Source organism: Natrix helvetica (genome assembly GCF_964273705.1).
Source record: "Natrix helvetica genome assembly, chromosome: 5".
NCBI classification, from domain to species: domain Eukaryota; kingdom Metazoa; phylum Chordata; class Lepidosauria; order Squamata; family Natricidae; genus Natrix; species Natrix helvetica.
In genome coordinates this window covers 125,531,565-125,558,820 of record NC_138551.1, presented here as the reverse complement: position 1 = coordinate 125,558,820, position 27,256 = coordinate 125,531,565, and the positions used below count along the sequence as shown (strand labels likewise).

At 43.9% G+C, this 27,256-nt stretch overlaps 1 protein-coding gene across 1 annotated transcript in view; it reads right to left on the bottom strand.

Annotated features, from left to right (window-relative positions):
• Window positions 1-2,802: 2,802 nt before the first annotated feature.
• Window positions 2,803-27,256, bottom strand: part of LOC309393751 (vomeronasal type-2 receptor 26-like) — a gene marked incomplete at both ends in the record, with an annotated part of 43,346 nt that continues 18,892 nt past the window's right edge. The window contains 2 exons of the mRNA XM_081956246.1: window positions 2,803-3,713; window positions 4,678-4,804. Coding sequence (XP_081812372.1) covers window positions 2,803-3,713; window positions 4,678-4,804 — 1,038 coding nt within the window. The remainder of the gene's footprint in view (window positions 3,714-4,677; window positions 4,805-27,256) is intronic.

Here is a 27,256-nt window from a genome sequence, read left to right as displayed (position 1 = left end):
GCTGCAGAAGGGAGAATTCCCATTGGTCCTCCTCCTTTCTGGACCCTCCCAAACCCGAAGTTCAAGGAAGCCCCCTTCTGGGCTCTGCAGAGTTTCTGTGATTCCTTCCCTTTGCATAGAGAGAGAGCCACCGGGGAACTGGACTGCCTGAGCCAAAGAGGTCCATGGGATCTTCAGACAGGTCGCTTTCTCATGGGGGGGGATACACCCCCTCAGGAGGGGGTTGGGGGGCAGGCCAAGACAATTCAGCCAGTTGGCCGAACAGCTCATACAATTAACAACCCACTTTAGGGAACCCGTGGGAACTGTCTGAATTCCACCCCTACCTGGTTCCATGTTGGGCCAAGTGATACGTCCCTCCCCCATGCTTGTGGGCAGACCAGAGATATCTGGGGGTCAGCATGGATTTTAGACTGACCTCAATCTAATCCATCAAACCTTTTCTACCGGCTTAAAATGGAATTTGCAAAGTGACCTGAGTGACAATCAGAAGCCATTCTGAAACCCCAGGCTGACTCCTGATCCACCCACAATCTCTGTGGTTGGAAAGCAGAAGACTCTCCATGGGTGCCTCTTGCTAGAAACCTGGATGTGCCGCCCCATCCCCGTTACTCCCCCTCCCCTTCTTGACCTGGATGAATAGGCAGCATTGAACGCAGGGAAAGGCTTTATGGACAAATTATAGAGTGGGAAATTAAAGGGCCGGAATAGTGTTAGTTGTTGCTCTTTTCATTCTCTGGATAAGGAAGGAAAAAAATAGAGTGGGGATTTCTCAAAGGTAGATACTTAAATAATAACAAACCCAAAGTGAAACCTCAGACAGCTGTTCCGGTCGATGCTTTCTGTGAAAGGGGTTTTATCAGGAAATCAAGAAAGAAGGACATAATAGTGATGGAGAGCAGGTCAATCCCTGCATTCCAGCTCATTCTGCCATTCCAAGGCTTCTCATGGAGATGATCCAACAACACAGTTAGAGCAGGGCTCCTACAACTCCCATCTTACCTCTTAGGATCTTAGTCTCTCTCACACATACACAAACTTTTAGTTTCTGTCAGTAGGAACAAGTGCCTCAATTATTTTTCATAAGATGTCTGGTTCATTGGTAGTTGCTGACTATTACATTCCTCTGAATGACTTTCACAGAGTTCTCTTTAGCAAGATTTATTGGGTTGAATAGGGAGATACAAGAAGTACAGCTATTCAATCATTTCCCATTCTGAAAAAAGTAGATTTGATTTTCTTTGGCTCCTGCCTACTATCTAAGTGGAAAGAATATTTCCTTTCAAATAAAAGAAACATTAACAATTCTTCCAATATCATAATGGTGTAATATCTCATGTTTTTACATTTATTTACCTTCAAATAAATGCCAAAGGGGCGACTTGGAGCCAATCACCAGGGGACTCGAGTTCTAATCCTCCCTTAGGCATGAAAACTTCCTGGGGGACTTTGGGCCAATCACCAGGAGACTCCTGAGTTCCAATCCCACCTTAGTTCTTATTGAATGGGGCTGTGAAAGTTGGAAATATTTTCTCAGATTAATTTGGGATACCAGAATTGGGGATTCCTAGAGTGTGAGATGTCCGAGTGCCTAATATTGTGGTGTGTGATGGAAGAAAGTGAAATTGTGCAAAAATGTCTGTTCCATGTTGAGCAAAGCCATAAGTCTCTGCCTTCTTCTGCTTGTGGGAGAACCAGAGGCCTCTGTGTGGTCCCTGTGAATCTTAGACTGATCTTCTTCTGGTCCATCAGATCTTTTCTTACCTCCTTAAAATGAAATTGCAAAGGGATCCTATTCCCAATGAGGAGCCATTCATAGACCTAAACATTGATTACCAACTGATCAGCAATCTGTGTGATGGGGAGCAGAAGAGCTTCCATGGGTGCCTCATCCTAGAAACCTCAAAGTCCCCCACCCCCTAATTCAGCCCCTTCTTGGACCTGGGTGGATATTATGCAGCATTGAAGGTTTGTGACCTGGTCAATGATGCGGCTGCCTTTAGACAGGATCCCTCCAACCTCCTCCTGGGGAGAGTCTCAAGGTCCCCTTTCTCTGGGCATCTTCTCCAGCCCTTCACAAACAAGACAAGCTTGGAAGAGGACCAGAGAAAATGCTTTAGGTAGAAATTGTAGAGTGGGAAATTAAAGGGTGTGAAAACCGCTATTTTAATTATCTGGTTGATCAAAGAAAAAAAATACAGTGGAAATTTTACACATTTTTTATTTACTTTGTTTTTATTATTTTGGTGTGAAGTACATACCAAAATAAAAAAAATCCCAAACTGAAATCTCCACACAGCTGTTCTGCTGAACACTTTCTGCAAAGGAAATTTTATCAGGAAATCAAGAAAGAATTATATATTTGATTTCCCTCCCCATCTGACAGCCAGTCAAACATGGCATTTCACATCATTCTGGCATTCTCAGGGAGAGGATCAGGCAACCATGCTGGTTCTTGGTTCCCACAGCTTCCTCCTGAACTCTTTTCCTGCGCTCTCTCTCTCTCTCACACACACACACACACAAAAACACATATACTTTTAGCTGTAGGAACAAGTGCCTGAATTATTTTTAAAGGTGCCAAATTCAGTAGCTGTTGCTGAACAGCAAATTCCGCTGAATGACTTTCAGCAAGGTTTATTAAGTTGAAAGGGAAGGGAGCTAGAACAATTCAATAATTTCCTATTTTGAAACATGTAAATATTTTCTTTGACTCCTGCATACTATCTAAATGGAAAGAATATCTCCTTTGAAATAAAATAAACTTTAACAATTCTTCCAATATCATAATGGTATTATATCTCATGCTTTTACATTTATTCTGGCTATGAGATGCTCCTTTGTGTTCAGGTCTGGCCTCAGAAGGATAATGTAGCACTTGGGGATGAAGATGCAGCCCAGCAGCCCAGCACTGGAGGCCAGGATGGAGAAGACCTGAACAGCCACCATGTATTTCCCTTTGGTGCTCAGGTAGGTGGGCACAAAAGTCACCCAGACACTGCAGAAGACCAGCATGCTGAAGGTGATCAGCTTGGCTTCGTTGAAGGCCCCAGGCAGATTCCTGGCCAGGAAAGCCACCGTGAAGCAGATGGCAGCCAGGAAGCCCATGTAGCTGAGGGTGACGTAGAACATGACAACAGCCCCTTCGTTGCATTGCAGGATGATCTCTCCAGGCTGGGAGTGGAGGTCAGAGTCAGGGAAGGGGGGAGAAACTCCCAGCCAGATGGAGCAGATGATAATTTGGACAGCAGAAGAAGAAAGGATGATGGAGTTGGCCAAGCTCTTCCCCAACCATCTCTTCACTCGGTTTCCTGGTTTTGTGGCCAAGAAAGCCAGCACCACCGTGATGGTTTTGGCCAACAGAGAAGAAACAGCAACTGAGAAGATGATGCTGAAAACCGTTTGTCGGAGAAGGCAGGTGGCTTTCCCTGGTTGACCAATGAAGAGAGAAGGAGACAAGAAGCAAAGCAGGAGGGAGACCAGGAGGATGTAGGAGAGGTCCCGGTTGTTGGCTTTGACAATGGGAGTTTCTCCATATTTAATGAAGATAATTAATACAAGGACTGTAGTTAGGAACAAGAGCAGGGTAAAAGAGACCAGGATGATGCCCAGATGTTTTTCATAAGACAGGAAGGCTATAACTTTGGGGACACATTGGACTCTGGCCTCATTTGGATATTTATCATCTGGACATTTGGTGCATTTTTCTGCATCTGAGAAACCAAAAATCAATTTTCTTTAATATTTCGTTCCTTTTATTTTGCATTGAAAATAGCATAAGAAGGATGTAATTTTTTTTAGTAGCTAAGTATATGACGTTGAGGAAAGTCCTAGGATGTTAATTATTTCTGGTGTAATGTGTAATGTAATTCATAGGAAGCTACATTATTACAGATTAATCATGAATCATATCATCTTTTCATACAAATATTTAGAGTCTTGCCACATGGCAATTAATATACTGGACTTAGAGGATACCTACAGTATCTTGTAACATCTGGAAGCTATATGGAATTCAGGAGAAATTTCCTAACAGTGACAACAATTAACCAGTGGAACAGCTGGCCTCCAGAAGTTGTGGGTGCTTCAACATTGGATGTTTTTAAGAAGAGACTGGACAGTCACTTGTCTGAAATGGTATCAGGTCTCCTGCTTGAGCAGGGAGTAGCACTAGAAGACCTCCAAGGTCCTTTCCAGCTCTACTCTGATTGATTGATCTACATCACTGGCAGAATATTTGTGCAATGAGTTGCCCCCATAACTCTCCACAGCACCACATTATGGACCAGTGACTCCTTCTCAGTGATCCTCAAGGGGAGGATCCAACATACAGTGAATTGCAAGGTCTTTCAGAAGGTGGACCTAAAACAATTCATCAAGTTTCAAAGAACTCAGTTCTTCCTAGAAAGGTGAACTTAGCAGCACATATCCAGACTAGAAAGCAGGAGAGATGTTTTGTCTGCTATTAGTGAAGCTTGCCCAGTCTGCCATCCCCTCCTCCCATCTCCTCCCAGTCCCTCCTTCAAAGACTTTTTGGTTTACTTCCTTTTAGAGAAGAAATTGTTCATGTTAAAAATGTTAAAAGGTGAGCTTGTGTCTTTTAACTTGCACTTTCATGAAAATGTTCTGGATGGATCCAGTTCCACAAAGCCTCCCATTTTCCTCAGGGTGACCCACCTTCCTGAGTGGAGAAGGTCCCCTCCGGACAAGGAAGGCAGTCATAGCAGCAAACTGGCTCTCCTTCTCGAGCCCTCTTGACAAATCCAGGATGACAATTTCCCGCACAGTTGGACTGAGGCAGGGACTGAGCAGAAAAACAAGGAATGCCAAAGAAAATGTGTTAGTAGTCAACATTCATGGAAAATAGAGGTAGACACTGACATTAGCCAAATAGCCTCTGGTCTTCATGCAAGTAAATAAGAAATACCTGACTACTACTAAGAAGATGCAGGAGGTATAACTACTGGCACATTCTTCATTTAGTTCCTCCCTTTTGCTTTTGGCATTTAACATTACAATAAAGTACTTTTCTACTAATAAAGTCAGGAGGGATGGAATTGAAAAAAGATGTACATATGATGATATATTCATATTAAAACTGATAATAAAATTTATTGTAAAAGATTTAGGAAACATTTATGCCATTAGATTTTTATTATGAAATTAATATGATGAAAAAAGAAACTTCTGACCAGTAAGATCTTGAAAGTTTCCAAAAAACATGGCAAAGCCCCTCCACTTAGGTCCCATCTGTTGTAGAACTTCCATTAGATAACACCAACTGGCATGGGATGCCAACCACCCTGGAGACTCTAGGCTTTGCCCACTTGAAATGGGACCTCAGGCTTTGGAAAACAGAGAAAAGACACCAACATTCATCTCACCTTATTGAGCAATTTCAGCTGTGAAAGAGCATCTTGGTCGACAGAAATTCTCTCTTTTTGAAAATACGCCAGAGTCTCTTTCAGAACATTCTCCTTGGGGAGAACCAAGTAGCCCAAAATGTACAGATCAGCTTTTATCTCTCCATTTTGGTCCAAGTATAGTTTATAATGGGAAATATTCCAAAATTCATTCTTCTCCAGAAAGGGATGAAACTGGAATGGGAACATCCAGGAATTTCAAAAGCAGAAAACTTTGTTTCTTATCCCACATTGACTCTTTCTTCTACAGTTGCCTAATCTCCAAATATGGTTAAATAGGGTACAAATACTCCCAGTCTCTTCCTAAGTGAATGAAAAAGTTTGAGAAAAATTTGCCAGTCATATATTGACAAAATATAGAGAAAATGTAATTGACACAATTGGTCAATTATAGGGAACATTCTAGAGCAGATGACAAATAAAATGAACAGAGAAAAAAAAGATGATCCATAAACTCTTTGAAAATAACAGGTTTCCCAGAAAGCATGGGTTGATCAAGAAGAAAGTTGTCAGGCTAATCTTCTCCCTGGTCATCCTGATGGAAAACATCTCTAAATGTGCTAATTCTACTTGATTGTAATACGACATTAAAACAAATTTTTTGCAGATCTGAAAGAACAAATATCCCACCAGCTCTTTTCTCAGTCTGAAAAGTTATCGAGGATCCTTTCTGAGTTTCTTTCTCTCCCATTATGCAGCTGCAGGATTCTCCCCTCTTATTTGATCCTTACCTAGGCAGCCTCTCTTCCCCTCATCCCAAAAATCATTCTCACACATCATTAGTTTCTAAATAGATTATGGGAACTCTGGTGATAGAACTGGATTTCAGTAAAGGACTCAGAAATAATTTTGCGATAGGATTAGAAACCTGAGGGGTGGGTGGTATGATAACGAAGTGGATAAAAACTGTCTTCAAAATGATACTCAAATAATTTTTAACCCTTTTAAATCTTTCTTATGAAACCTAAAAGTGATGGATTCAAATTTGCCTTTGGTCATCAATTATTCTATGTTGTCATTAATATGGTAATTAATAGGATCTTAGAGTAAGCTAATTTGATGTGATTTAAAGAATATAATGTCTTTCAACTTAGAAGCCTTATTTGAAACTTCATTTTAAAAGTTTGATAAAATAACAATGGTTTTAAATCAACTTAAAGGCGATAATCAGAAGCAAGCAACAATTGTTGAATAGGATGAATTGGATGGATGGACTGGAATTTAATTTGCTGCTGGCATCCCTGAAGGAGGAGTCTGGTTTGAAGGCAAGCTGCTTGGAGATGGCTGGAGAGGCCATGGACCCTGAAGACTTAAAGTGGACCGAATGGATGACTGATGAAATGGATTCTTTCAAGAAGATTGACGGAGATTGGGAAATGGACTTGTCATATTTAACTGGAAAATAAGTCTTAAGAGTTCTGTTTGCATTTACAGGACATCCTATAACTTTGGGGAATGGAAAGCAGTTGTTGGGAAAGATTCTAATTAAAACATGAAGGATACCAAATTTGATATGCATGTTTGTTAAAATGATCTCAGAATCGTAGTTAACTGGAAACAGAATCTGAGTCAGCTGGGAGATGTTCATGGAAAGAAGGCAAATGCAGCCATAAGAATCTGAGGAAGTGAACGTTCTGGTTTGAGGAGACCCCAAGTCAAGGACCAGGTCCCCTTGCAGGCATCACATGTGGAGGAAAATTTGCACAAAACTTCAGGGAAGGACAATGAAGCCAAGGAAGAGTTAAAAGGAGCTGCTCTTAGCCTTGAGGAAAAACAACAAGGAGAAGAGCTGAAGATCAAGAGGAGTTTGGGAACCCCTTTTCCAACTGACACAATCTCTCGGTTGGGGAAGGGAGGATACTGCCAGTGGTGGGATTCAGACGGTTCGGTATGGTTCAAGTGAACCTGTAGTAAAAATTCTGCCTGGCCACACCTCTCCCCACCACTACTTGCCTCGCAGGCCTTGGCTTGGGCCTTAGAGTCATAGCTGCAGCTGCTCTTTGGCTCCCTTGCCTCGACCATGTGGCCACACAACCCAGCCTGTTTGCCTGCCTTTGCCGTGGCCTCCTGCTCGTCTTGGCCTGCTCCCAAATGCCCACCTCAGGCTGCTCCCGACCACTCCAGCAGCGGCCATTCTTCACCTTTTCCCTCTTTCCTTTCCTTTCTCTTTTCCTTTTTTCTTCCCTTCCCATTCCCTCCGTTTTTCATCATTTTCTTCTTTCCCATTTCCTTTCCAGAATTGGGATCTTTCAGATCTTCTTCTCCTCCCCCCCTCCCCCTGCACAGTCTCAGTTGCTGCTTGGAGGGGGGAGATTTCTGGTTTTGCAGGGCTGAGAGGAAAAGGGGAGGGGTGAACAGGCCCTCCAAAACTGCCCACCCCTTTGCGTTTCTGCAGCCAAATTCTACCCCCAAACAGAGGAACCCCCCCACCCGAATACTGCAGGGAAGAACAGGCTGGGCCCAAAACTGGACAGCATGTAGGGGGAGAGGCTGCAGCAGCTCCGCAGTGACCGGAAGGAGGGAGGAAAGTTCAGCCAGGTCCATCCGGGGGTGGGGTGGGGATTGACCAGCTCAGCCAACAGATTTCAATCATCCCTCCGAGCCACTCCAATTTCCCCCCTGGCCAGAGGCGCCTCCAGCTAAAAGCCCCTCAGTGGACACCCCACGCACACGCCCCCCAATGCGGATTTCAGAATGACGCTTCTCCCAAAGAAGTTCTTGGGAACCCAACCCCCGCCCCCCTGCTGCCCCTTCCAGAGCCCAGAAAACTCCCAGGCAAAGCAGAGCCGTCTTGCTCTCAGGAATGGGGGAGAGAATGGATGGGAGGAAAGAAAAACCTGGGGAAGAGGGAGGGAGATCGAGAGGAAATGGGAAGGGGCCCTCGCCCCATTTCAGCCTCCTCCCAGGCGGCCCACAAGGTTGAAAAGCTTCTGATTCCTCACTCTCACTCTTTTTCTTTTTTCTTCCCCCCATTTCTCTCGCTCTTACTATCTCTCTCTCTGTCTCTCTGTCTCTGTCTCTCTCTCTCTCTCTCTCTCTCACACACACACACACACACACACTTATCCCTGCAAGTCCCCCTTCTCTGCCTGCTCCAGAAAGAGAAGCTTGCCTGCGCAGAAGAGGCACCGATCGAAGCACATCCCAGTAAGTTAATCAGCTGGGCTTTCCTGGGATGCGAGGGATGCTGCCGGGCACTTGAAAAGGACTTCGGCCACCGGCCCACCACTAAAAGCAAACAATGAGGCGAGGCGCAGAGCTGGTTGGAAGAGAGAGAGAGAGAGAGAGAGACAGAGACAGAGACAGAGAGAGAGAAAGAGAGAGTAAAATGGGCGGTTTCATTCAAAGGAGTTTTTGTTTCAGGTGGGTCTCCTAGCTTTGGAAGGAGGATAGGAAGGGGTAGAAAGAGAGAGAAAGAGAGAGACGAAAGAAAAGGAAGAAGAAAGAAAAGGAAAAGAAAGGAAAGGAGAGAGAGAAAGAAAGAGGGAGTTATGGAAGGAAGGGAAACAAAAAGAGAGGGAGGGAGGAGGAAGTGAATGAGATATAGTTGGATGGATGGGTCAATAGATACAGGGAGGGAGGGAAAGAGAGAAAATGAGAGGAAGGAAGGACACAAACCATGGCTTCAGAAGACTCTTTCAAACAGCACAACAATGTTTAAAACGGCTGGAAGGGATCTTGGAGGTCATTTTCTAGTCCAAGCCCTGCTCTAGTAGGGTCAGAAGGGACCTTGGAAGCCATCTAGTCCAACCCCCTGCTCCAGCAGGAGACCTTATATCCCCTGGATTATTTTGGTGCCTCCAACAGAGAGGAAAATTGCCAGAAAAGGGAAGGAGTTTACTTGGACAAGGCTGCCATGCAGAGGAAGGCAGAGACAGTCCTTGACTTATGACAATTGAGCCCAACATTTTGGTTGCTAAGCAAGAGCGTTGTTAAGTGAGCTTTGCCACATTTTACTCAATCCATGACATCTCCTGGCTCTAACAGTCATGTGCAGGCTAGGGAAGAACATCTGAAGGCCTGTGTAATGTTCTAATGTGCAGAAGTGATAGTTAAATGTGTGCCAGAAAGTGGACTGGGTGTGTTTTTCCAAACGCAATAAGTGAGGTTGAATGTGTATAGTTTTAGAAGAGCTGTGTATGTGTGTGTGTGTACATACACATACAGTGTATAAAGTAGATAATGTATCTTTTTATGTGCCTATACACACACTATACCTTGTAATATGTATGTACACATATGGTATTTATACATAGGATTAAATTGTGTATTTTGGATGTTCATTAGTAGTAAATAAATAGACAGGGAAATTGTATCTTGTTGACGCAAGGAGAGGCCAGGCAAGGTACCCCTTGTCATGAGTGATTTCAAGTTGGCTACACCCACCCAATTACATGACCACCAAGCCACGCCCACCCAGTCACATGACCACCAAGCCACGCCCACCCAGTCACATGACCACCAAGCCACACCCACCCAGTCACATGACCACCGAGCCATGCCCACAGAACCAGGAGTAAAAAGATTTGAATCCAACCACTGGATAGAACCCTCTTCCAATAACTGACTCCTGTTACACATGAGTGTAAGATCCCCTCACTCTTATTCCAGAGTGTCAGACATGGAAAAAGTGAATTCAGTTACAAGAGAGGAGATTTTAATTGAATGAGAGAAAAAATATGATAAAAGGATGAGCTGTTTTAGAGCTGAGCCAGTAAAGCAGAGAAGTTCAGTCTCCTCTTCATGGATGGTCTGAGAGCAAAGACTGAGCAGCCATCAGTCAGAGAAGCTTGAACTGGGATTCCTGCAGAGAGGAGGGGTTGGGCTAGATGGTCTCAGGGTCTCCTCCTAATTTATAAAGGTTGTCATGCCACAACATGTACTGTATTTTTCAGAGTATAAGATGCACCAGATATAACATGCACCAAGGTTTTGAGGAGGCTTTTTTTTTAAAAAAGTAGGTAGGTAGAGGGAGAGAAAGAGAGAGAAACACAGTAGGTAGGTAGGGATAGAGAGAGAGAGGGAAGGTAGGTAGGTAGAGGGATAGAGAGAGAGAAATAAAAAGAGATAAAGAGAGAAATACAGTAGGGAGGAAGGAGAGAGAGAGAGTAGGTAGGTAGGTAGATGTTTCCAGGTATATTTATCCATGTACTGGAGAAGGAAATCGCTGACAATCTGCAGACTTTGTTTCTGCTGGCAAAGCACCTGATCAATGCAATTCTCATCAACCAGTTAAAGAGCTTTCCAACAGGGAAAAAAAGTTTTTACACTCTGCAAACCTCCCCAAAACAGCCTGTTTTTGTGAAAACGTCCTCCTTTTTTAAAAAAAGTCAAGAACAGCCTGGGGGGGGGGGCTTGCAGAGTGCTCCTAATGGGGGAGGGCAAAAATGAGCAAAAAAATGGCCCGTTGTTTCTCAAAAACAAGCCCTTTTTTGTCAAAGAAATTGTATGCATAGCTTTATGGAGGCTTATAGAGTGCTGCTGGGGGTTGGGGAGCCCAAAAATGGCCCATTTTTTGCTCATTACTGCCCTCCCCAGCCCCCAGGAGTTCTCTGAAAGCCTCCATAAGGGTATGCATTGCCATTTTGGTGCAGGGGGCAGGGCTTCAGGAGGCAAAAAATGCTGTATTCGATGCACCCAGATTTTCAGCCTCTTTTTTGAGGGAAAAAGATGCATCTTATAGTCTGAAAAATACGGTAACTATTGTGCTGTTGTTGCTCAAGCTCCACCTAGTGGCCGGGGGCAGATAAGCCTCACTATAAGGTCTGAAGCCAGACTCCATTTTCTGTCAGCCTTTGGAGGAGACAGAATCAGCCGTTGTGACCGAGACCCCTGGTCATCCGGAGACTGCCTCCCTCCCTCACACGGAGCATCCCTGGAGAGGTTCCAGCTGCTCCTTTGGTGGCTGTTAGTTAATGCTGCCTATCTGGTCTTTCTATTTGATTTCCACTCTTTGCATCTCCTCAGGTTCACCTGCCCTCTTCTCCCAATAAAGCATCCAGATCCACCCCAGGCTCCCTTTCATTGGAGGAGAATAAGGGGGCTTAGCTGCCTCTCCAGCTGCACACGTGCAATGGGGAAAAGTGGAATTCCACCAGGCTAATTACAAACCCACAAATACGGGAATTTATTTTAAATAGAATACAGCATTTTCCAATTAGCAGTGCTAAATATAAAAATGCCATGGTATCTACTCTTTGGAACCATTAATTCCCTGAGTAATTAAATTGGGCAGATCTGTTGAAATGGTTCCCCTCCTTCTCCTCTGGATTCCTCCTCCAAAGGATCTAATGGATCCATATCGGGACCCCCTTACCTGCCATGACTGCAGCCTTGGAGACCCCAACATCTTTTCTCCCTTCTTCCTTCTCCTCCTCGATCTGGAGGAATATGCAGCATTCAGGACCTGAGCCAGAGTCTTTGTGACACTGTAATCGTGGTAGTCATTTTGGGCCCTTAATCTGTCCCTTTTCCTCTGGGTCTCCAGTGGGGCTTTCTGGGTGCATCTTCTGCGGCCTTTGACAGAAAAGACATTCTTTGAAAGAGAACAAAGAAAATAATGATTTTGAAACTTTACTTCCACAAAGAAATGTGGTTTAAAGGCAGAATCTTTTGGCCTTTCTTTTCCCAGATAACTAAAGTTCCAAATACTATGGATGTATTTGAGAAGTCTGCGCTTTTTTATTTGATATGCTGCAAAATTTGTGAGGATCCAGACTTTCCCCCCAATGGGTCCTGGGAGACGCATAAGTGTTAAATGGAAAGGAAGAATTCTGTCCCAAATGGAATCAAATTCCATGAAGTGAACAAAGACTTTGACTTGTCTCCACTTAGAGAGGGAATCCCTGAGGTATGCAGTATATCCAGTTGTTGAGAACAGTTGTGATAGAACCACACAAATTCCATTCCTGACAAGCACAGGAGGAAAAATCCTCATGAAATTCTCTCCCTTTTCTGTGCCTGAAGCAAAGAGGCCAATCAGGGTCCATCTGAAGTGGAGGAGCAGCTGGACAATTGCTGGGTATTGGATTCCTTCTTTGGGGAGCATCCGATGGAAAAAATGAAATCGACTTTTATCACTCAGAGCCTCTGAAGCTCTAAAATAATTGATCTGAAAAAGCAATTGAAAGGATTAGAGCCATGATGGGGAACCTGTGGCATGCAGAGCGTCCTCTCCTGGCACGCCAACCACCCCAGCCCAGCTCCACTAGCATCCACATACAGGCGCACCTCCTGCCAGTCAGCTGGTTTTCGGGCCTTTGTGAAGGGCCAGGGCGGGGGACGCATGAGTATGCAGTGGGGGTGGTGTCACATTGTGCAGGAAACTCCGGCGAGCTGGAAGTGAGTGTGAATGCCCCCCCCCCAGTGCTTCTTGCACCAACCTGGAAGCAAAAGACCCCAAACAAGCCCTGCAACTGTTTGAAGGCTGAAGGAAGCCTCCAACTGAACCAGGAAGCACTGGAGAGCCAGGCCATTCACACTCACTTCCAGCCCACCAGAGTTTTCTACCCCAGGGCAGAAATGAAAAGCTGTCCTGTGGAGCCCACTGCCACTTGGGCGGAGGAGGACGACCACACGAAGAAGAAGAGGAGAAGGAGAATGACGAGACTTTGCAGGAGCCGGCAGGGAGCAGGTCAGGTGGGGCTGGCTGGCTGGCTGGCTGGCTGGCTGGGGAGGGGGCAATCACGGTGCTTAGGTGGCAGCAGCCTGCATGCCCCAACTGTGCTGGGGAGGAAATAAATGGCCCTGCTTGAATGGGGATGAAAGTACACACACACCCTGCCTCCCTGCTCAGGTGTCGGCCACACCAGTTTGGGTGCCCTGGCTGAAGCACGCTTTCTCTGACACACACACGCACACACATTACTCTCTTACCCTCCCTGTCTCTGTCTGGCCCCATTTGCATGCTCAGCTGTTGCCCACACCATTGGCAGCAGTTTGGGTGCCTTGGCTGAAGTATGCTTTCTCTGCCAAACACACTTGGATTGCCTGTCTCTGTCTGGCCCCATTTGCTGCTCCTTGAGACAAAGAAGCCTCATTAAGTAGCTAAGTGGAAAGTAGTTGTGGGGAGGGGAGGAGCAGGAGACCTACAGGTAACCACTTTCCCCACCCACCCCTGAGAATGAAAGTTTCTGGATCCCTGACTCTGCAAAAGAAGATGGGTGCCTGAATCTGCGTAATATTTTTAAATTTTTTTTAAATAAAAAGTTTTATTGGTTTTTTTCAAATATTTTGGGGAAAGGGGTACATAAATGTGGAGAAAAATTTTGACAGCTACGTCATACGGAAGGTGGTACTTCCCCAGAGTCTTACATCTCTCTCTCTCATTTTATATATATCAAAATATCATTGTTACATACGTATTAGTAGTTTAGGTTTACTTCAAATTCTTTAACATCTTCAACCCTACTTTACATCACTTCTAACCATTTCATTATATTAACAATTGCACTGTGTTTTTAAATCATTTCTGTGACCTAAGTCTCATTGCTGTCTCTTCTCCCCTGTCTGTTGGCTGAGCCATGGCTCCTCCCCCCCTTCATATCTTGTGCAGTGTCTCTTGTTTCGTCTAGGAGGTTCTTGTGTTTTTCCATGAAGGCTTCTGCCTCCACTACTGTATTAATTCTCACTCTACCCCCCTCCTAGAAAATCAACAAGCCTTCTGGAATTAACCACCCAAACCAGATATTTTTTCCATATAATTTTTCAGTTAGAAAGAAGAATTTCTTCCTCTTATCTCTTATTCTTTTTGGTATCTGTTTCAGAATGGTTATTTCTTTGTCCTTGTATCTTAAAGGTCCCCCCCTTTGAACTCCTAGAATCTCATCTCTTGTGGTCTTTCTAAAAAATTTAACATGAACTTCCCTTGGAACATTATGTGTTCTGGCCTATGCTGCGTTGATTCTATATATCAGATCCATATCCTACCCTAGCTGTTGCTTATCTCTTTTAATATAATCTGCTAACATTGTTGTCATAATCTCCCTTAAGTCTTCACCTTCCATTTCAGGTACGTTTTGAAATCTAAGAAAAAGAGACATCCTTTCAAATTCCATTTTTTCCATATAATTCTCAATCCCAACATTTTTTTTGTAAAGCCTTCATCTCTTCTCCCACCACCACAGCCCCCCCCTCCAGAGCATCTATTTTCTGGCTATTTTGTAAAGTCTGTTGTTTATTCTCTCTGAGTTCTTCCCTTAAGTCTGCCAGCTGTTTTTTTATTTTGTCCTGTCCCTTTAAGATTGTCTGGAACATTTGTTGAAACATTTCTTGAGACTGCTGTTCCCCCTCAAAGGCTTTTGGTTGTAAAAAGGAAGATAATTGTGTTTGTTGTGGAACAGGACTTGAAACAGAAGAAGATGGAGCTGATGCTGGTTTAGGAATAGGGGCCTTTTTCGCAGGCATTATAAAGTTCAGAGAGAGTTTATAAGTCTAGACAGAAAAGATGGTGTCTACAGGAGCGTGCTGTCAGGCGAGGTCTACAGGCAAACAAGGTCCAGTGTGGGATATCAGCCTTCAATACAGCTCCCCTCTAGTTATAGTCAATTTCCCCAATCCAAGGAAGATTGTATAAAGAGATTCCTCTAGGGTTCTACAGGGTTTTATATTTCCAACCCAGAAGATTTTTTCAAAGACAACAGTTCATTTGTAACAGCAGCAGAAACGGGGGAAGAAGCGCCATATTGGCTCAGCCCTCTCTCAGAAGATCGGAGTACAATCATTCAAAAAAATTCCATTCATAGCTTATTAGGTCAGTTCACTTTCTTTCTTTCGCAATTGTTCAAAAGAGTCATTGCCCCATTGCTTGAAAGAAGTGAATATCAAAGAGTTTTTTCCCAGTTCTCTCCCCCTCCTCCGAGAGAGAGATCGTTTAAAGCCGCTTTTCCGAGAGGGGGGGGAGAAAACCCCCCCTCTCCAATCTTAGCACTTCGCCGAGATCAAAGAGTCTTAGGGAAGCTGCTAATCCTTGTTTACTTAGTTGTTCAAAGAAGTGGGAAAAAGACCCCGGGGGAATTCCCCCCTCACTGCCTTTCTGCTGTTGCCTTCACATGGAACGTTTTCTTCCGATCTCCTCAGGACGAAGGTGCGCATGGCTTTTGGCACCCCCCCAAAGCCTCCCGATGCCTAGGGCAAAGCTGGTAGCCCCCTGCGACCGCCGCCGTTCCAGGGGGCTCCAGCATGCCGCCCCTTCGGCAGGACGCCCCTACAAGGCACCCTGTGTCCCCCCTGAGTCGGGGGGGCCCACCAGGACAGCAAGCGGTGGACAACATGTCCGTCGTCCACAGAAAACGGAAGTAGAATCTGAATCTGCATAATATTATAACACCAGGAGCATCCATTCTCGGCATAAAAAGCATTTCCCAGCCAACTCTCCTCTCCCTTCTTCAAAGGCAAAGAAGCCGAGAAACAAGAGAGGAGACAGAGACTTATTTTTGGAAAATAAGTGAGTCCTGGTTGCAGGAAGGGAGGGAGAAGCAGGAGGTATCTTAGTGGGTTGGGCAGGCCTTGAGGGTCTCTTCTATCACTAGGACCCCCATGGCCTTCCCCACCCTGAGATACAATACAATAGCAGAGTTGGAAGGGACCTTAGAGGTCTTCTAGTCCAACCCCCTGCCCAGGCAGGAAACCCTATACCTTTCTGGCAAATGGCTATCCAACATCTTCTTAAAGACTTCCAGTGTTGGGGCATTCACAACTTCTGGAGGCAAGCTGTTCCACTGATTAATTGTTCTAACTGTCAGGAAGTTTCTCCTCAGTTCTAAGTTGCTTCTCTCCTTGATTAGTTCCCACCCATTGTTTCTTGTTCTACCCTCAGGTGCCTTGGAAAATAGTTTGACTCCCTCTTCTTTGTGGCAACCCCTGAGATATTGGAACACTGCTATCATGTCTCCCCTAGTCCTTCTTTCTATTAAACTAGACATACCCAGTTCCTGCAACCGTTCTTCATATGTTTTAGTCTCCAGTCCCCTAATCATCTTTGTTGCTCTTCTCTGCACTCTTTCTAGAGTCTCCACATCTTTTTTACATCATGGTGACCAAAACTGAATGCAGTATTCCAAGTGTGGCCTTACCAAGGCATTATAAAGTGGTATTAACACTTCACGTGATCTTGATTCTATCCCTCTGTTGATGCAGCCTAGAACCGTGTTGGCTTTTTTTGCAGCTGCTGCACACTGCTGGCTCATATTTAAATGGTTGTCCACTAGGACTCCAAGATCCCTTTCACAGTTACTACTGTTGAGCAAGGTACCACCTATACTGTACCTGTGCATTTCGTTTTTGTTGCCTAAATGTAGAACCTTACTCTTTTCACCATTGAATTTCATTTTATTAGTGCCCAATGTTCAAGTTTGTCAAGATCCTTCTGTATCTTTAGCCTATCTTCTGGAGTGTTGGCTATTTCTACCAGCTTGGTGTCATCTGCAAATTTGATGAGTTCCCCATTTATTCCCTCATCCAAATCATTGATGAAGATGTTGAAGAGTAGTAGGCCCAAAACAGAGCCTTGGGGTACTCCACTGCATACCTCCCTCCATGTAGATGCAGTTCCATTGAGGACTACACGTTGAGTGCGGTTGGTCAGCCAGTTACGAATCCATATGGTGGTGGTCATGGGCACATTGGTATCCTTGAATTCTGAGCTCTTACGAAAGTAACCCCTCCTTGTGGGTTGCAAACAGCTGTTTCCAGTGGGGGGGAAAAGACAAAGCAATTGGGGAAATAGTTTCCTTTGCTATATTTCCAGTCTGAATTAGACCATGGCAGGGTCCCTACAAAAGAGCTCTTTTAAGGATAATTATGTATGAATAGAAAAGCAACTAACTTTGCTCTGCTCTTAAATGTTAAAGCTGTTGTACATAAAAAACATAGGAGCTCTGATCAACTACCAGAGCCATCATTTTGACAGTTTTGCTGTCCTGTAGTCTGTCCCCATGAAATGCAAGCATGGAATAAACTGAGCCTGGTTTGTTCTCAGTCTTTTCAGTGGCCACAAACTACTAGCAAAAGTGCCATTTGATCACAAGGCAAGGAATGTTTCCCCTTTTGCATTGTTGCATCTAAGAAGGGATAGGAAAGACAAAGAAAAAGACAGAAAGAGGAGAAGAGAGCAAGGAAGCAAAAAGAAGGAAAGAGGGGAAGAAAGAATGAAGAGGGAAGGAAAAAGAAGGGAAGGAAGGAGATTATAATGAGAGAGGGTGAGAGTGTGAGGTAAATCCTGCCTTAGCACTTGATCACCAACAGCCCTGTTGCCTTTTACCATCTCCTTGTCTTCTCCTCCTGACCTCTCCTGGTGGTCTCCCATCCTATTACTGAGGATGCTTTGGTTACAAAGCTAGGTCTCGTAAGGAGAGGGAGTGGGCCTCCCTCTGACCCACATACTTTGACCTCCTGCACACACCATGGGCAACCAAGGAGAGTGAGCACAGCAGAAGTGGGAGCTGGCCGTGCCCACCATGGCCTCCGAGGTCAACCACAATGGGGCCTTCATTAAAATTGAGTTTGACACCCCTGGACTAACAAATGACCTGAGTGCTGCATGTGTTGCTCTCAAACTTACAACGTATGAGTCAAGGTTAGAAAAATTATTAGCTTGCATTCAACAGCAAAAGTCAGATTAATCAAAAGCATGCCAAAGGCAAATGTTTACCTTTCAATAAAAAAGTGTTTGTATCATTGAAAGCGCTGTTATTGTGAGGTTTTTTCAGAGAAAAGACGTTAATCATGTATGAGTTGTTTTTGTAAACTAAAACCTCATTATTCAGGTTAAATTGCCGTGTTTGCACACCAAGATAAATAAGTGGGTTTTGGGTTGCAGTTTGGGCATTCAATCTCTAAAAGTTTTGCCATCACTGCATTAGAGCATACACAGAGTGTAACCTAATTCAGCTTTTGTTAAATTGCTGTTGAGAGAAGCTCCATTGTAACCTAAGGTGCCAACTACTTAGATAAAACCTCTAGGCGAATTGCCAAGCTTAGCCTAGCAAAGTAACGTCTTGTGAAAAGTAAAATGTGGAATCTGCCAAGTAGCCTTGCTTGTACCTTAAAATGTCTGTTCAGCATTCCCTAACAAAGCTATGAGTTATACTCCCGAAAATGGATTTCTTTTCCCTTCTACAGTCTATGGTTTTCAGAGCGCTGACAAAAATCATGACATTTGTGTGATATCAAATTATGTTTCTATAGCAATGACGTTCTTTGCAAACTATAAGATGTTTGGAAAAGTTTTTGGCACATGCCTGTTTTTCTCTCTCTGCCTGCTCTGTTAAGGTGGGAGACAAAAAGGTCATCCAGTCTTTTGCTTTCTGCAGAAATAAAAGCTGATAATCCATAGCTTCGTCTTCAGAGTTTCACTGGATTTATCAGATTCTGAGCTGCATTCAAAAACCTTGCACAATGAAGAATGCTGTGTTATATTTGGGGTCAGACCAAGTCCAAAGTATTATATTTTAATAAATCCAATCTTGTTTTCATGAAGGCATTAGAATAATTTGTTAATTAGACATTGTTTAAAATATTAAAGAGAGAATATTAGCAAGATTGTATTTAAAAAGTGGAAAATAATAAATAAATTAAAAAACTATAAACAATGTAAGTCATATTACTGTATCTCACCCCTACAATTTATTGCAATTAGATTAACATGTGCAAATGCCAACTGAAGTATTCTATTCCAATAAAGGGCCTACTATAATTTTTGAGCATTGCTGCATATTTTAATGCTTCTACGGCCCAGATTCTTTGTGGAGGAATCTTTTTAGCTTCTTCTCCAGTTGTACAAGAAACAGGGAGACCTCAGTTCCTCATACAATTTGTCTGTAGTAGAATCCAAGATTGGTCTTTAATTGAAGTTTTGTCTTTTCTAACATTCACAATTTTCAGAGTCTGTCAGTTTCCATGGATTAAATTTTATGCCAATATTCATATTTTCTGATTTTAGACAAAGTAGAAATTGTTTAAATTCCCAAATCAGCTCTGAGGGGCAGCAGCTGGAGTCCTTTTGTCCACCCCAAGATACTCCTCGGAGGCTGTGATTGGGTTGGTTCTGCTGGTGGTTTCTCTCTGAAGCCCCAAACATCAGATTGATGTAAGAAGGGGGGAAACCTTGGCCTCATATACTTCAATAATTGGGGCTGAGGAAACTGGAGAGCTATGAGGTTTTCATTTAAGCACCACTTTCATTCATGTCTTTGATCTAACTGAGCTCCTTTGATGATGAGCGAGCCAAGATTCAGTCTCAGAGAAAACAACCCCAGGAAAGGAAAAGTATCACTTGCTCTATTGGCTGACCATCTATGGCTACGATGTCATTTCCCAAAGACCATAACTTTTGAACTTGATTTATCGGTATTAATTATCAGATAATTATTATGACAAAAGAACCCAAGTCTTCCTCACAGGGTATATAATCCAATGTGTAAGTATGATAATATCACAGTGTAAATCAGCATGTTCCAATAGGTATTTAGCATGCTAAACATATGTACCCATAACAGAACTTATAACAAAATAAAAGGGTTGGAAAGGATCTTTGAGGTCTTCTAGTCCAACCCCCCGCTCAAGAAGGAGACCCTATACCAGGGGTCCTCAAACTACATCCCACGAGCCGGATACAGGCCACTGAAGCCATTAATCCAGCCAACGTGGGACCATGAGGCTGCCCTGCCCAAATCACCCCGCCCACTTGCCAGCCCTCACCCACCAGCTGAGCACAGGGCTTACCCTCACAAGCCCCATGGACTGAAACTGCAAAGTAAGACCAAAGCTTTTGGCCGGCACAGTACTTCTGGGGACTGGGGAGGCCAAAAATGGGATGCACAGAGGCCCCAGGAGGGGAAATGGTGCCCTCTGCTTCAGATTCTTAGCTTGGGTTAAGTGGAACGCAAAGCCATGTCGACTGGCACGCGTGGCCTTGCCCGTTGCTCTTCCAGGTTTCTTGTGTGCATGTGAGCACGACAATCAGCTGGCCTTTACATGCGCGGCAGTGCCAGGAACTGGAAGAGGAGCTGCCTGGTGCACATGTATGGACCAACATGCACACTGGTCAACTCCTCTTCCAGATTGCATCCCTGACAAGAGCACTTGGTGCCAAAAGGGTTCGCCATCAATGCCCTATTCCAAGGGTGGTTTTATCAAGGCATTATAAACTGGAACCAATACTTCACATGATTTGGATTCTATCCTTCTGTTGATGCAGCCTAGGATTGCAGTGGCTTTTTTTGGCTGCTGCCACACATTGTTGGCTCACATTTGAGAGATTGTCCACTAAGATTCCAAGATCCCTTTCACAGTTCCTGCTATTGAGCCAGGTTTCACCTAATATGTACCTGTACATTTGGTTTTTCTAGCCTCAGTGTAAGACTCAGGGGTTGCCACAAAGAAGATAGAGTCAAACTATTTTCCAAGGCACCTGAGGGTAGAACAAGAAGCAATGGGTGGAAACTAATCAAGGAGAGAAGCAACTTAGAACTGAGGAGAAATTTCCTGACAGTTAGAACAATTAATCTGTGGAACAGCTTGCCTCCAGAAGTTGTGAATGCCCCAACTCTGGCAGTCTTTTCGAAGATGTTGGATAGCCATTTGTCTGAAACAGTATAGGGTTTCCTGCCTAGGCAGGGGGTTGGACTAGAAGACCTTCAAGGTCCCTTCCAACTCTGCTATTGTATTACTTTACTTTTCTCTTTACTGAATTTCCTTTTATTAGATAGACCCAGGGTTCAAATCTATCTAGATCCATCTGGATCTTGAGCCTATCTTCTGGGCTGTTGGCTATTCTGGTCAATTTAGTGTCATCTGTAAATTTGATGAGTTCCCCATCTATCCCTCATCCAAACCATTGATGAAGATGTTGAAGAGGACTGGGCCTAAAATGGAACCTTGGGGTCTCCCACTGCTTGTTTCCGTCATGTAGATGTAGTTCCATTGAGGACCACAGGCTGAGTCCATCTGGGGGTGATGCTGTCTATCCCACATATTTTTAGCTTACCAAGAAGTAGATGGTGGTTTACTTTGTCAAAGCCTTTCTAAAATCCAAGTACTGGAAATTATGTGCACTGCATTTCACTGGTCCACTAATTTAGTAATTTTTGTCAAAGAATTAAATAATTTTTATTTATGATCTGTGTTTTTGGATCCTTCATTAGTTGAAGTAAATTGTCAATATGAGGAGAGAATAACAAGGGTTCAAGTATGCATCCTTCCCTTCCTCCTTGGTAAGTATCAATCCTTCTTCTCATTGCTCCGTTGAGCCCCAACCTCCCTCTCAAACAAGGACCTGGAGAAAGAGCCTGGATTAGGACTAACAGCTGGAGCTACATTTTGAGGGCAATCAATTTCCTATCTAATATTTCTCTGTTAATTATGACAAATGCACTAACATCTAGAAAGCCAGCAAAACCGTGTTTTATTTCGCTGATATAGATTAGATATTTCAAGACAAATTTGTTACCAATATTAGATTATTGACATGCAATATTTCTTATAAAATCTATATAGCTATTCACTACCTAAAACCGTCTGTTTCTTCTGCAAGGAATGCATTTTTCTCAAGTTTAACTAAGAGGATCCAGGCATACATTTCAGCCACAATATCTGTTAGTCTATTTGGCCTATAATTGCTAGAGTCCTTTTTATTCCACTTTTTAGATAGATAAAATGCTACTATTGCCAACTTCAATCTTACTGGATATTATTTATACGTGGAAATGAAGATGCCAATAGAGGCCCCAACAACCAGGGATATTTTTTGATCAGTTAAAATGTTGGTAGAATGTCTTCTCCAGGGAATGTATTAATTGCATTTCAGGCCTTTTATGATTAATCTCAACATGAACATAATAGGGTAAAATATTGTCATTTTTGCTAATATGGAGAAAAGCAGCTCTTGAATTCCATGGAAAAGACATGATTGCATCTATTGCTCACCCACCACCCACCACCCCTCACTTTACCAGAGAGAGAAAAACACACACAAACCTGTGGGATTTTGTTGGTGCCTCCTAATGTTGACATCTGGATGGAGATGGCCCTTCTAGCTACATCAATAAGTGCCAGAAGGTTCTCCTTCCTTCCACAGCCGTAGTTGGGGACATTGGCTTCTCCAGTGGAGAGAATGTCCAGCAAGGCATCTGAAGTGCGGAAAGTGCTCCAATAGTTGTCATGGATGTTGTAGCCAAGTGTGAGATTGTGCAGGAGCTGGGAATTCTTTTTGACCATTTGAATGTTGAAAATGAACATTAAGGCATCTAGAAAACCATGAACATCCCTATTGTAAAAAAATGTTATTATAATGGGCAGCAACAAATATTTTTTAAAAATATATAAGCCTCCAAAAGCCTACTGATCCTTAAGCCAATATTGATCCAAAAGCAATGATCAGTTATACAAATATGGAAATGGGCTGAGGTACAGCAACTACAACTGGTTCCACCACTACTTTAAATAAAATTCATTATTCGAGTGATAAATTAAGGATTGAACTGAGAGAGGAAAATAATCTGCAGCCCTTTCAGCTTTTTTTTCAGGCCTATTTTTCGATTTGTTTCTTTCACAAAATCAGACAAAAGAGAGAAGCCATGGACATCAAAATCATTCAGGAAATTAGACATAATCCCCAATATAGGAATAAATGAAGAATAAAAAAAGAAAAGAAGGAGAGTATTAGAATGGAGGGAGTGCAACTCTACCACTCTGAATGACTTACGAATCACGAAAAACAAACTGAAGAGAAGGAGCCACGCTGAAAAGCAAGTTTGTATGCAATTTTTCATCTCCACTGATGACTATACCGATGAGATGGTCTCCTGGGCTGTAAAAGCTCTGTGGTCGTTTTCCATCCTGGTACTCCAAACTCTGCGGGCATTTCATTCTCAGCTTCCCAGAGACTGGATGGGATAAAAGCAGCATCAAAAGCAGAAGGAGGAGGTCCATCATTCATGGGGTGAATCAATGAATCCCTTTTCTGTTTCTAAAGAAGAATTAGAAGAATTCAAAGGACTCTCAAAAGGTGGAATGTGATCCAGTGTCTTTCCTGATTGAAACACAGAGAAACATTCAGCTTCATCTGGAAAGGAGAGAGACGGACATTCAAGAGCACAGACCCTGCCTGTCCCAAAACTCCATCTTTCTCTGCCCAAAGTCTCCCCTGGAGGATTCGGCCAAAGAGCAGATCTGAAACTTTTATCATAATTCTCCCTCTCAGGAGGGATACCTGGATAATTCAACCAGTTCTTGGACTCAAAAATTGTTGGGAAATTCTGTAGAGGGAAATGAAAGGGAAATAACCCCCATGTAATTCATAATAACAGGGGCAGATATCGAATTAAAGCCATCATCTAGAATTGAGAGATTTGGGGTCTCCATGAGTGAAACTGAGCCCAGAGGGAATACACAGCACCTGTGGCTGAAGAAACAAATAAATCTGAGATTTGTTGGCATAGTGATAAAAGACAAAACTCCAGGGACCAGTTAATGGCAGAGCATATCACAGAACTGAAATAGTTGGCAGCTGAGTTGGAACCAAAATGTACTTTATTTTGAAAGCTAATGCTCAAGGGCACCACACAAAAGGGCTGATGCTATAGTATGGCCTGTCTCCAAGAACAAAATCAACTTTATTGAAAAACTAGTTACCAGAATTTTGCAGAGTTAAAAAAGAGAGAGAGGGGGGGGAGAGAGACAAAGGTTAGAAAAAACGAAATCAGGGCTGCCTCTCACCCCATGGAATGAACGCAGGAACAAAGGAGAGGAGGAGAGGCGGGTGGGGGGGGAGAAAAGTTAAAAGAAATGAGTGAAAAGATGTCAAAATCAAGGCATGAAGTAAGCATGCCTTAGGAGATAAATGCCTCTTTGCTGATGTTATGATATTACTTTTATAGTTTCAACTTGGGTTGTTGAGAGGAGTTTGTTCCTACTGTGCTAATAATTGTTTTAAAATTAATAAATGAAAGTCAACAGTTAGGGTGTTTGGAAAATAACATCATAGCCATAGATGGCTATTTGATGGTGAGTCAATAGAGTGAATTAACATCTTTCCTTATTTAGGGTACTTTTCTCCAGAACTGAAAGTTCACTCACTCTTGTTCAATGAAGCGCCTTTAGAGCAGGGGACTCAGTGAATTTGCTGCTTAAATTTTAAAAACCATCCAGCTTCCTTAGCCCAATATATTAAAATCTGTATTTCCATCTCCTATATCAAACTATAGTTAAAATAGTTCATGCTTAGTACAATTCCAGTCCCAGCATCTAAAGAGTATCTTAGAGATGGATAAAAGAACTTTAGCTTCTGCCCTCAGAACTAATTTAGGAAGTTGTTCGTTTCTCTCTCACACTAAAATTGGGGAATATTATTATTAATCTAAAATGAAATTAGTGGAAAATAAGAGAACCCCAAAATCTGGTCTGTCAGAACCAACAAATTTTCAATTACAGCCCACTTTCCTTAATAATAATAATAATAATAATAATAATAATAATAATAATAATAATAATAATAATAATAATAATAATAATAATAATAATAATAATAATAATAAAATTTAATTTGTTAGCCGCACCCTCTCCACAGGGGACTCGGGGCGGCGTACAATAAAAGCATATACATATATACATATAAACATAAACATACACACATACGCATACACGGAGGAGGTAACACATTAAATACATACAATAATAATAAAATTAGCAATTAAAATACCCCGGATTAAAATTACAAATTTAAAAGGCTGTCAGGAGGGATAGGATAAAACTACGGTTGAGCCAGGCCAGATACTTGAAAAAGGTGGGTCTTGAGCTTTACACGGAAGGAGCGGAGATCGGAGGTAATCCTGATGTCAAGGGGGAGGTCATTCCAAAGGGCTGGGTCCATCACAGAGAAGGCCCTGCTCCTGGGTGTCGCCCCCCGACACTGTTTAGTGGATGGCACCCGGAGACGTCCCTCTCTGTGCGAGCGGATTGGTCGTAGGGATGTATGGGGCAGGATGCGATCCCGCAGGCAACTAGGTCCTGTGCCATGGAGCGCTTTGAAGATCGTAATCAAAACCTTGAAACGCACCCGATAGACCACAGGGAGCCAGTGCAGCTCGCGCAGGAGCGGTGTTGCATGGGAGTACCTAGTACTCCCCATAATCACCCGCGCGGCCGCATTCTGGACCAACTGTAGTCTCCGAGTGCATCTCAAGGGAAGCCCCATGTAGAGAGCATTGCAGTAGTCTAGGCGAGACGTCACCAGCGCATGAGTGACTGTGCGCAAGGCATCCCGGTCCAATAAGGGGCGCAATTGGCGCACCAGGCGGACCTGGTGGAACGCCCCCCTTGCCACGGCTGTTACATGGTCCTCCATGGACAACCAGGCATCCAGGAGGACGCCCAAATTGCGCGCCCATTCCATGGGGGACAGTTGCTCGCCCCCGATGGCCAGGGATGGAAGTAACTGGTTGAACCGGGGGGCCGGAAGCCACAGCCACTCCGTCTTGGAGGGATTGAGTTTGAGTCGGTTGTCACCCATCCAGACCCGTACGGCTTCCAAACACCGGGACTTGCGGGATCGCATCCTCCCACATACATCCCTGCGGCCAATTCGCTCACACAGGGAGGGACTTCTCCTGGTGCCGTCCACTAGGCAATGCCAACGGGCGACACCAAGGAGTAGGGCCTTCTCTGTGATGGGCCCAACCCTCTGGAATGACCTCCCCCCCGACATTAGAACCACTTCTGACCTCCGCTCCTTCCGGCAAAAATTGAAGACTCACCTGTTCCGATTAGCAGGCCTGGCATAATTACAACTGTCCCTCCTGGCAAATGTATTATTATCTGGTTATCTTAGGGGTTTTTTAATTTGTTGTGTCTGTTTTAGGGATTTAAAATTTATATTTATATTAGCTTTGTACAGTTCTTTTAATTGCATTTTAACCTCCTCCAAACTGTACATATTTAAATTTTTATAGTATTTTGTTATATTCTCTATGGACTGTACACCGCCCCGAGTCCCTTCTGGGAGAGGGGGCGGTCTAGAAGCACCAAATATAAATAAATAAATAAAATAAACATCATTTCGACGGCCTCGTTGGGGTGGTTCGGGGTGGAAATGTACAGCTGAGTATCATCAGCGTACAGATGATATCCCACCCCAAAACCACGGATGATCTCGCCCAGCGGTTTCATGTATGTGTTGAACAGGAGTGGCAAGAGGACCGACCCCTGTGGCACCCCACAAGTGAGGGGCTCAGGGTCGATCTCTGCTCCCCTGCCAACACACGTTGCGTCCGGCCGGAGAGGTAGGAGCCGAACCACCGTAAAAAGGTGCCCCTAACCCCCAACCCCTCCAGCCGGTGCAACAGGATACCATGGTCGATGGTATCGAAAGCCGCTGAGAGATCTAATAGGACCAGGATGGAGGAACAACCCCCATCTCTGGCCCTCCAGAGATCATCAACCAACGCGACCAAGGCCGTCTCCGTGCTGTGCCCGGGTCGGAAGCCGGACTGTCGCGGGTCTAGATAATCATTTTCCTCCAGGTGACGTGGGAACTGTTGGGCCACCACACTCTCTACGACCTTCGCTAAAAAGGGAAGGTTGGAGACAGGACGATAATTGGCTAGCTCTGTTGGGTCCAGGGAAGGCTTCTTGAGTAAGGGTCTCACAACCGCCTCTTTCAAGGCGGCCGGCAGAGACCCCTCGCCCAACGAAGCATTCACTAGGCCCAGGAGCCAGTCACGTGTAACCTCCCAGGATGCCAGTACAAGCCAGGAGGGACACGGGTCCAATAAACATGTGGTAGGTCGCAGATGTCCACGTAACTTGTCCAAATCCTCGATGGCAACCGAGTCAAACTC